Here is an 11,304-nt window from a genome sequence, read left to right as displayed (position 1 = left end):
AAAAAAGTTCAATACAAATCCATACTTGCCCGAATTGATTTACGACAGACTTATTGCATCTCAAATAAATATTTTCTAACCAAACTATTTTTATAAGAGTAAAGACATACTTACAAATATGTATTAATATGTGAAGATATATAAGGACAATTTGGTATGAAAATATTTATTTGACCTACAATAAGTATGTATAAATCAACGAGGGGGTGTATATACATATTTATTCGGTTATTTTGTTGATGATTAGCAATTTTTCGTGAATTGACTAACCGATAGACCTAATTGTTAAATGAAAATAAACTTTACCTAAAAATTAACTACAAATAATCAAACTAATAAATTTTCACCTTTTTTAATTTTGTGAATTTTAAAATAGAAAACAAGAAAAAGTAAAATGAAAATAAATAAATAAAAAATCCACACCTCATATATTTATGTCATTTTATCTTCATCGAAACTCACTTCTATTCCTTTGCATTTTCAACAAAGTGAGAGGACAAGCAAAGCACTGCCAGCCATGGCTTCTTCTTCCCTCACTCTCTCTCAAGCCATCCTCTCTCGCTCCTCCATCCCCCGTCATGGCTCCGCTTCCACCTCTTCTTCCTCCTCTCTCTCCCTCCCTTCTTTCTCTGGTCTTAAATCCACCTCCTCCTCCGCCGTCATCCGCCGCCGTGGCCCCGCGACGACCCGCCTCCCCGTCCGGGCCTCCGCAGCTGTGGAGACCATAGAGAAGACAACTGAGACTGAGCTCGTGGAGAAGTCCGTCAACACGATCCGTTTCTTGGCAATTGATGCCGTCGAGAAGGCGAATTCCGGGCATCCGGGTCTGCCCATGGGCTGCGCTCCTATGGGTCACATATTGTACGATGAGGTGATGAGGTACAACCCTAAGAATCCCTATTGGTTTAATCGTGACCGCTTCGTGCTCTCCGCTGGGCATGGGTGTATGCTACAGTACGCGCTTCTTCACCTGGCTGGATACGACGCCGTCAAGGTCAAATGTTTTGGTCTTATTACTTAGTAGTACTGCTTACTTCTTAGTGTTCTTTGTCAGCAAAAACATGACATGCAATGTGCTCTTTCTTTGCGATGGATCTAAAAGGGGTTGTAGAAAATTGTTTGGTGATAAATTGTTTACTTTTTGGATCTGGGTTTGTTGTGTATGTATTTCCTTCTTATGTTTTTGTGGTGATATAGATTGGTCTTTGGTGTTATTACAGAGGTAGGTTAGCTTAATGATGGGATTTGTGTCTTGATATAATTTATCAGTTCAGGAAAAACTTGGGCAGCTGATACCACGTCTAGTTCTTTATCTTTTTTGTTTGGTGGTCTATGTGCAAATCTCTCAGAGGAAGTAGTATTTTGTTGTATGTTGTATATCAGTAGCCTCATGAGCATTCATTCATATTCTTCTCAGCTGACAGTATGTGTTTGACAGGAAGAGGATTTGACGAGTTTCCGACAGTGGGGAAGCAAGACACCGGGTCATCCTGAGAACTTTGAGACACCCGGTGTTGAAGTCACAACTGGTCAGAATTGTGTTGAGAAATTTCTGTTCATTTGCTTCCTTAAATGAGTTTGAGATTCATCAAACTGATTGCGGTTTCCCCTTTTTCTTTGCTTAGGTCCTCTTGGTCAAGGCATTGCCAATGCTGTTGGTTTGGCGCTTGCAGAAAAACACTTGGCTGCCCGTTACAACAAACCGGATAGCGAGATCGTCGACCACTACACGTAAAAGAACTTCTCTACTTGTCCCTTTCTTTGTGTTTTTTGAACAAGGATGAAGTCCTCTTTTGACTTGTTTGATCAATGACATCGGCTCCTGCACAGGTATGTTATCCTCGGTGATGGATGTCAAATGGAGGGTATCTCAAATGAAGCCTGCTCTCTTGCTGGACATTGGGGACTCGGGAAGCTGATTGCTTTTTATGACGACAATCACATCTCTATCGATGGTGACACAGAAATTGCTTTTACTGAGACTGTTGATACCCGTTTTGAGGCTCTTGGTTGGCATGTAATCTGGGTGAAGAATGGTAACACTGGCTATGATGAAATTCGTGCTGCCATTAAGGAAGCCAAGGCTGTGAAAGACAAGCCCACTCTGATCAAGGTCAGATGTCATTTGCGTGTTAGGGTGACTGGAAGTTAAAACAAGGAAGACATGAGTAGACAACATTTTCCTAAATTTTTATATTGTAGTCACTACAGGCGATTGAAAATATAATTTCCTTTTTGAATTTGCAATATTTTATGCTGCGATTATCTGAAAGGAACATTGTTCTGTTGCTAATTTTCTTTTTTTGAATTGAAGCAGGTTACGACCACCATTGGTTTTGGGTCCCCCAACAAGGCCAACTCATACAGCGTGCACGGAAGTGCGTTGGGTGCCAAGGAAGTTGAAGCCACGAGAAAGAACCTTGGATGGCCTTATGAGCCTTTCCATGTGCCTGAGGATGTGAAGAAGTAAGGATCCCTTGGCTACCTTACCTGATCTAGGATCAGTTTTTTCTCTTTTAGTTGAATGCCTAGTGATTTTGGATATTCTTTATGGCAGGCATTGGAGTCGACATGCACCTGAAGGGGCTGCTTTTGAAGCTGAATGGAATGCCAAATTTGCTGAATATGAGAAGAAGTATCCAGAGGAAGCAGCTGAATTGAAGTCTATCGCCACTGGTGAACTCCCAGCTGGTTGGGAGAAGGCTCTTCCTGTGAGTGGTTCTTTACCAATTTTTTTATTCTTAATCATCTCACCATGCTAAAAAGATTTTCCATATTTATCAACAAATATGCATGCAGCTTAGGAGATCAAATTTAAATTTTCAGATATGTCAAGAGGATATGAATCGTCAAATATGAGTATAATGCAAGAGAACACTTGCCAGAACATACTTTTGTCCAGAAAATGAGCAATGGATTCATAATGAAGTATGAGTGATGCTTCATATTCATTCATTCTGTCAAAATAGCACATAAAACTTTATTCCTTGGTGAATTTTCCGCATATGATTGCACTTCCTTAAATATGCCTGACTTCCGCAGTCCCTTTCTTCAGACATACACCCCTGAGAGCCCGGCTGATGCCACCAGAAATCTCTCTCAGCAAAATCTCAATGCTCTTGCAAAGGTTCTCCCAGGTCTCCTTGGTGGTAGTGCTGATCTTGCCTCATCCAATATGACCCTTCTCAAAATGTTTGGTGACTTCCAAAAGAACACACCGGAAGAGCGCAATGTAAGGTTTGGTGTCCGTGAACATGGCATGGGAGCCATATGCAACGGAATTGCCCTTCACAGCCCTGGCCTCATTCCTTATTGTGCAACCTTCTTTGTGTTCACGGACTACATGAGAGCAGCCATGAGAATCTCTGCCTTGTGTGAAGCAGGAGTTATCTATGTGATGACCCATGACTCTATCGGGCTTGGAGAAGATGGACCAACCCATCAACCTATCGAGCACTTGGCAAGTTTCCGAGCAATGCCCAACATATTGATGCTCCGTCCAGCCGACGGCAACGAGACGGCTGGTGCCTACAAGGTGGCTGTCCTCAACAGAAAGAGACCATCAGTCCTTGCCCTTTCTCGGCAAAAATTGCCCCAACTTCCTGGAACCTCCATTGAAGGCGTGGAAAAGGGAGGCTACACCATATCAGACAATTCGTCGGGTAACAAGCCTGATGTCATTTTGATTGGAACTGGTTCAGAGTTGGAAATTGCAGCAAAGGCTGCTGATGAGCTTAGGAAAGAAGGAAAAGCCGTTAGAGTTGTCTCCTTTGTTTCCTGGGAGCTTTTCGATGAGCAATCCGACGAATACAAGGAAAGCGTCCTGCCAGCTGCTGTAACAGCTAGAGTTAGCATTGAGGCAGGAACAACATTCGGCTGGGGCAAGATCGTTGGAGCTAAAGGAAAGGCCATTGGAATTGATCGATTTGGGGCTAGTGCACCTGCAGGAAAAATATACAAGGAGTTCGGCATCACAGTAGAAGCTGTTATCGCCGCGGCTAAAGAAGTATGTTAAACTTTTGTGGTTGAGCTTCTTGGTTTCTTGCGTCTCATGGATTCAAGGTCGGTATAATTATGGTGAAATCACACGAAAGGGATTCGTTGCAGAGTAGGCCACTTGAGAACTCCTAATAAAGGTGATAAGTTTCTTATCTCTTTGTTTCCTTTTTGTTTCTTGAAATCAGCAGCAGAGTATGCAGTCTAATAGCATAAAAAGAGAGAAATCAGGCACGTGAAATGCTCCCGGATTTGCACAACTCGAAAATCGTCTTCATGTTGTAACTATTGATCATGAGATTCATGTCCAAATTTAAAAAATTCGATGACTAATAAGAATGCATGTTTTCTTCACAAGATGGGTTGTGACTTTGTGACATTTGCCTTTCTTGATATTTTAAGACACAGATGTATGAATCATTATTGGATGATGGATAGGAGTTTAGTGGCTGACAAAGGAGTTGGTTCTCTCCCATTAAATTGTCTAAAGAAATGGGATTGGTTTGGATTATGAACTGAAGCCAATAAATTTCATGAAAAGATGGGGCAAAAATCCCATCCCAATCTTTTTCCGTCATGAAAATTTGAGGGCCTTGCAAGAAAATGGAAAATACAATTTGTGGGGTCAACAACTAGTAGGCCTTGTGTGGTGGTTGAAGGTTGCTATATGTGGTGGTTGAGAGCTTTTAGCTATCCACATTGTCTCCCGCTCCTCTTTATGACATTATTAGTATGTAGTCATTCTACCTTAAAATTTTCAAAGTTTTGGACCCTTCTGCTTCTGGATGTTGCTTTCATCACTTATGGTGGATGGAATAGACCTCCACGAATTTGGCTTACTCTCAAAAGATTATTTTGTGCCTCTTTTTATTTCTTATCACACTTTTTATATATCACATCATCATCAGCTGTACCTTAATTTAACACTCAAAATAAAATTTAAAGAATAATTTTTTGCTCACTTCACCCAAACTATATGCAAGTTAGTATAACTAAGATATATGGAAATTCCCCTTGTTTTATGGACACCGCATTGGTCCATTACAAATATCAACCATAAAAGCAACTTTTTCATGTTTTTTTCCTTTTCTTTTAATTAAAAAAATTAAGGTATAAATGGTAATAATCATTAAATTAAAATTTTAATGAATAATTCAATAGACCCTTTTTTGTAATAACATTAAACTATACATATTAATGAATGAATTAATATTATAAAATTAGGTAAAATGAGACGACTATCAATTTTTAAATTAATGTAAAATAAGACAAATACTCAAACATCGTATGAGATTTGAAACTATGACCTTATAATAATACCCCTAATTCATGTATAAATCATACCTTTCATATTTTTTGTAGTAAAAAATACAATTATTAACTTCGAGAAAAATTGCATGAAGTCAAGGGTATATGTCTCTCTCTCTCTGGTTCTTCCTCATTCGGACACCCTAGCAAAGGTGGTAGAGGTGGGACAACTCAAGCAAAGGAGGAGCCGAAAAAGGTCAATAGTATGTTTTGATCAAGGCTGGTAGAGTGAGTGGCTGGGGATACCAGTCTCTCCAAACGCTTGAACGACTTAAAGCTCGACGGTCAACATGGTAGGGGGATGGTGGAGTTGGATCAATGTCAACTTCGATTGGAATGTTGGCGGAGACCGGTACTTTTATGGCACAATGAGTGGTGTGTGGATTAACCTCTTCACCGAGGGTTCCACATGATGGCACTTATAATTTACCATCGTGGAAGGATCTGATGCATGTGACAGATTCTGGTATAGAGATTTCCGACTAGGGGATCTTTATTGAATACACAATCAAACTCCTAACAATATGACTAAACAAAATGTTGGCCATGTAGAAACTTACGTGGGTACTGTTCCTTTGAACCCTAAATCCTATCCTTAGTGTTCATCAGGATTTTATGGTGGAGGGTTTTCGCCAAGTCCTCTCGCAGGACTCTTCATTATATTGAATTGGAGAAACAACACGGAGGGCCTTGGTTGTTCCTAGGGCAATGAACTTTTTTGCCACGATGGGTTCTAGGCATGAAATTGGAAGGGTAGAATCACACACTGATTCTACTGTGGGTCAAGTTTAATGACCTTCACTATTGCACAGAGGATGGACTTAAATGTGATTGCTAGTGGAGGTGGACATCCATTGCATCCTGATGCAATGACAAGAAGCTGTATGAGAGTGGATTTCGCGCGAGTGTGTGTTCTTGTGGATTTATCTAAGCACCTTGCTGTTATGCAACCTGTGGATGGAGGTGTGCGGGGACATGCAAAATTAGAATTGATTATGAATGGTCGCCGCCAGTTTGCAGAAGATGTGTGACGGTAGGTCATACTGAGGACAAGTGCCCGCTGAAATAGAAGACTACCACTTGACCAGGCCCTTAGTCATGGGTATATGTTCCAAAAGCACTGTTTGGGGGTGTAGGAAGCAAGCAGTGTCACACATAATGAGACTTATGTGGACAATCCGGCCCAGCGAGACACTGGACTTAATATTAGATAGGGAACAAAATAGGCGTGTTCAATCAATTTTCTGGTTTGTGTGATGTTGGTGATGATTCTGTTCTTCAGGGGCCTAATAGCAATAGTCCTATGGGAAGGTGTCGATGATTAATATAGCATCATGGAGTGCCAGAGATCTCAATAAAGGAGAACACTAGAGTGCAGTCAAGGTGTTGATAGTGTAGTTTGATATTGACATGATTGGGTTGATTGAGGCTTGAGTGGTTTAACGTAACGTGCTGAGGATTCAACAAGGTATTCAGGCTAGGCGACTTTGGTATTTGGAGTATGGAGATGGTCCTAGAACTCGAATATGGATAAGCTGGAATGATGCTGAATTGGAGGTGGCTATTTTGGAGGTTGATGGAAAAATATTTGGTTTCAAGTAATCGAAACGATGTTTTGAAATAGTACAATCGGATTTAAGAAATCAAAAGCAATAAAGCCACGTTGGAACAAATAACATAAAGCAATCAGAAACGCTATTTACGACAAGAAATTTAAATAGAAAACTTACAACGAGAATTGTATCGTAACAATTCTCAGTCCAATCAAATTCGTTAACTTAACCAAATCGCAGAATAGCTGCTTGCCTTGAAGAAAATATATGCCCCGTATCAGCAGTGCACCGGGTGCAACATAATTTCTCCCAAGATAAGATGGTTACAGTTCTTCGATTTTAGTGCTATACCGAAGAACACCTCGAACAACACTCAGAAACTTATCGAAACAAGAGACTCAAATACCAAAATTTGAGAATATGAATGCCTAAGCGAAAGAGGGCACACGAGAGTGAATACACAGGAAGTTGAGAATTGTTGTGTTCTCAAATGCAAAAAATGCAGCTTTATATAGAGGCTGATTTCTTCGAAAAATGAATGCAGAAATTACACGGCCTTAATGGCCTTCAATTCAATTTGAAGGTTACAGCACATTAAACCTCCACTAACGGCAAAATTGCAATCAAATCTAATTAAAAAAATTGAAACAGCTGCATTGGTAATTGATTTGCTTAAAGAGGTAATTGAAATGAAACTCATTTTCCTTCCTCATTCAAATCTTTGAATTTCAAAAAAACCTTTGAAAAATCTCAACAATCCCCCACAAATTCATGGATTTGAACTCAAGTTTTCATGACTTGCTTTCAACAATGGTACCTTCCGGTTTGAACCACTGTCTAAGTTATCTGACGTCAGTTATCACCAGGTCAAATGGAACTAAACCTTGAATTTAAGCCTGTAAGTGTGACAACGTCTGTCAGTAACAACAAGCCACCAGCTTTGTGTTGATCTTTAGGGTTGACGCTTAGGCCATGTGTCCTGATCTTGTTCATGAATGCTTTAAGGAATAAACCAATTCCTTAGTAGCGGCCAAACAACGACATTCACTTAGTTGGGCGTCTCCAGGGATGCACTGCTAGCATCTCGTCTTATAAGACTTGACCCCATTCAGAGTTAAACTCTTACTACACTTGCAGTAGCAGCACCTTCCAGAATTCCAGGGGACAGACTCCAGATACAAAGTATCAGTCTATTTGATGCTCTGACATACCCTTACGACTTGTTGATACCACATTGAACCTTCTTTGTGGGATCTCCACTCAAAAGGTTGGGTTGCCGTCGTAGATATATCACTCATGGGTTTTCAATTCCATCCCCAAAACTTGTGATAGATTCAATCCTTTCGTCAAAGGATCAGCCACATTGTCCTTTGTTCCCACAAAGTCAATGCCCATTACTCTGTCTGACACTAATGCCCTTATAGACTTCAGTCTAACTTGGATGTGTCGTTTGGTCTTTTGATTGTATTTACGACTCTTCACCTTTGCTATTGTGGTTTGGCTATCACAATGTACAACAATCGGTGAAAGAGGCTGACTTACAATGGGAAGTTGTGATAACAACCCAAATAGCCATTCTGCCTCGGTACCAGTCGTATCTAAAGCACATAACTCGGCTTCAAACGTAGACCGGGTTATCAAAGTATGTTTTGCAGACTTCCAGGAGACTGCGCCCCCACCTAAAGTAAAAACATATCCTGAGCACCCATTACTCCCAGAGTTTTTGGCTATCCAGCTAGCATCACTATATCCCTCAAGAACAGCAGAGAATCTTCCATAATGTATGGCCAGTGACACCGAGCCCTTTAAGTACCTTAGTACTCTATCCAAAGCATCCCAATGAGTTTTATCAGGACAACTAGTGTATGTAGCTAGCTTAGAGACAGAAAAGGATATATCTGGTCTCGTGCCATTTGCCAGATACTGTAAGCTCCCAATAATTTGGGAATACCTTAGCTGTGCAACCGGAACACCACTTTCATTTTTGAATAAAGCTACAGAAGGATCATATGATGTTTTAGCAATTCTACTGTTTTGATAACCAAATTTCTCAATTATCTTCTCAACATAATGAGATTGAGAAATGGCTATCCCATTAGTTGACCGAGTCAACTTGATGCCAAGAATCACATTAGCCTCACCCATATCCTTCATTTCAAACTTATTTTTCAAAAATGACTTGGTTTCGGTAATAATATCTAAACATGATCCTATTAATAGAATATCATCCACATACAGGCGTAGAATTATCATTTTATTTCCTTTAACCTTGCAGTATACATTTATCATTCTCATTTACAGTGAAGCCAAATGCAAGAATAGTTTTATCAAACTTTTCATGCCACTGTTTGGGTGCTTGTTTAAGTCCATACAGAAATTTAACAAGTTTACAAACTTTGTGCTCGTTACCATGAGCTACAAACCCCTCAGGCTGATCCATGTAAATTTCTTCCTCGAGTTCACCATACAAGAAGGCTGTTTTCACATCCATCTGATTAATCGGGAGATTATACACCGAAGCAAGTGCTATAAGCACCCGGATTGTAGTTAATCGAGCTACCGGAGAATAGGTATCGAAATAGTCTATTCCCTCCTTTTGTTTAAACCCTTTAGCCACCAATCTGGCTTTAAACTTATCTATGGTCCCATCAGGTTTCAGTTTTCTTTTAAAGATCCACTTACACCCTATAGTAGTACACCCCGGAGGGAGATCGACTAGGACCCACGTTCCATTGGAAACAATGGAGTCCATCTCACTTTTGACAGCTTCTTTCCACTGCTTGGCTTCTGAAGAAGCCATAGCATCTTTGAAAGTTATCGGATCATCCTTGATGTTGTAAGTGACAAAGTCACTTCCAAAATTCTTGATAATCCTAGCTCTCTTACTCCGTTCTGACTCCTCATGAGTCTGATTAGAACTACTAGAACTAACCCCCACATTTGACATCCTTTCCACATGTTCAGGAATAGATGTGGAGGCAAGTGAATCATCAAGCGAAACAGTTGAAGGTATTCCTGTTTTTAAAGGAAATACATCTTCTAGGAATACAGCATCACGAAATTCAACTATTGTGTTGATCTCAATGCCTGGAATTTCTGATTTAATAACCAGAAATCTTAAGGCATAACTTGTCTCCACATAGCCCAAGAACACGGCATCAACAGTCTTAGGACCCAATTTCTTTCGTTTGTGTTCTAGGATCAGCACTTTTGCTAGGCACCCCCACACTCGAAAGTATTTCAAACTTGGTTTCCTACCTTTCCACAACTCGAAAGGAGTACTCGTATTGTGTTTCAGAGGGACTCTATTCAGACTATGGCAAGCCGTATTCAAAACCTCTCCCCACAAATACTTTGGTAATCCGGAGGTTAGTAGGAGACTGTTAATCATATCTTTGAATGTTCTATTTTTTCGTTCAGCCATTCCATTAGACGAAGGGGAATACGGAGGAGTCTTTTCATGAATAATGCCAAAAGTTTGACAATATTCATTGAACTTACTCGACTCATATTCTCCTCCTCTATCGGACCTTAGTCTTTTAAGTTTCTTACCAGTTTGGGTTTCTGCTTCATTTTTAAACAAAATAAATTTGTCTAAGGCTTCATCCTTATTTTTCATGAGAAACACATAACAGTATCTACTGCAATCATCTATAAAGGTGATAAAATATCGTTTGTGGTCCTTGGTCAAAACTCCATTGAACTCACAAATATCAGTGTGAACTAAATCAAGTATTTTCGAATCCCTTTCAAATGACTGATAGGGTTTCCTAACTTGTTTAGCTTCTACACAAACTTGGCATTTGTGATTTCGTCCAATATTTTGACTAGGAATTAAATTCAAATTCATCATTCGTTTGATCGAATTGAAATTTAAATGACCTAACCTACTATGCCATAGAGTAGAAGATTCAACATTCAATATAACAGAATCAGAAACATCAATTTTATTATTATCAACCCGAACTTTGAACAAGCCATCGTCTAAATAGCCTTTACCGACAAAAATACCAAATTGCTGAATTACAACTTTATTAAATTTAAAAACCAATTCATATCCCTCCCTAACTATTACAGAACCACTAATAATGTTTCTTCTGACAGTGGGTACATGATGGACTCTTTTCAGTGACAGAATGCGCCCTAAAGGAAACTTCAAGTCCACGCTTCCTATCCCAAGTACTTCAGCTGTGCTGGAGTTCCCCATGCTTACTGTCCTTCTATTGATGGCCTGATAAGATACAAAGAGAGATTTATCAGCACAAACGTGCACATTCGCTCCAGTGTCAATCAACCAATCATACGGTTCGTAAATAGTCAAGAGTTCGGGTTGTACAGATACATACCCACCAGTTGCTCCTGAGGTGCTAGCACCGCTAGAACCTCCCACAACCATGTTGACAACTGTCTGCCCAGTCTTGGCCTTTTTATTAGGACAAAGCTTGGC

The 11,304-nt window shown here is 40.0% G+C and overlaps 1 protein-coding gene across 1 annotated transcript; it reads left to right on the top strand.

The window, feature by feature from the left end:
- Window positions 1-453: 453 nt before the first annotated feature.
- On the top strand, window positions 454-4,353 carry LOC105173355 (transketolase, chloroplastic). Its single transcript, XM_011095060.3, has 7 exons — window positions 454-994; window positions 1,439-1,529; window positions 1,626-1,731; window positions 1,831-2,113; window positions 2,318-2,466; window positions 2,558-2,711; window positions 3,056-4,353. Exons 1-7 carry the CDS (start codon window positions 518-520, stop codon window positions 4,013-4,015), a joined length of 2,220 nt encoding a protein of 739 aa, XP_011093362.2. The 5' UTR covers window positions 454-517; the 3' UTR covers window positions 4,016-4,353.
- The last annotated feature ends 6,951 nt before the right edge of the window (window positions 4,354-11,304 follow it).

Source organism: Sesamum indicum, linkage group LG11 (assembly GCF_026168435.1).
Source record: "Sesamum indicum cultivar Baizhima isolate 11 linkage group LG11, ASM2616843v1, whole genome shotgun sequence".
Taxonomy (NCBI): Eukaryota; Viridiplantae; Streptophyta; class Magnoliopsida; order Lamiales; family Pedaliaceae; genus Sesamum; species Sesamum indicum.
Note: the sequence above shows the minus strand (reverse complement) of the source record. Positions and strands in the feature narration are given on the sequence as shown.

Excerpts from the sequence above, each read along its gene's own strand:
- LOC105173355 (XM_011095060.3), top strand. The coding sequence starts at position 518 with ATGGCTTCTTCTTCCCTCACTCTCTCTCAAGCCATCCTCTCTCGCTCC. Across the intron at positions 1,530-1,625 it reads CGGTGTTGAAGTCACAACTG|GTCCTCTTGGTCAAGGCATT; the intron begins GTCAGAATTGTG and ends TTCTTTGCTTAG. Across the intron at positions 2,467-2,557 it reads GTGCCTGAGGATGTGAAGAA|GCATTGGAGTCGACATGCAC; the intron begins GTAAGGATCCCT and ends TCTTTATGGCAG.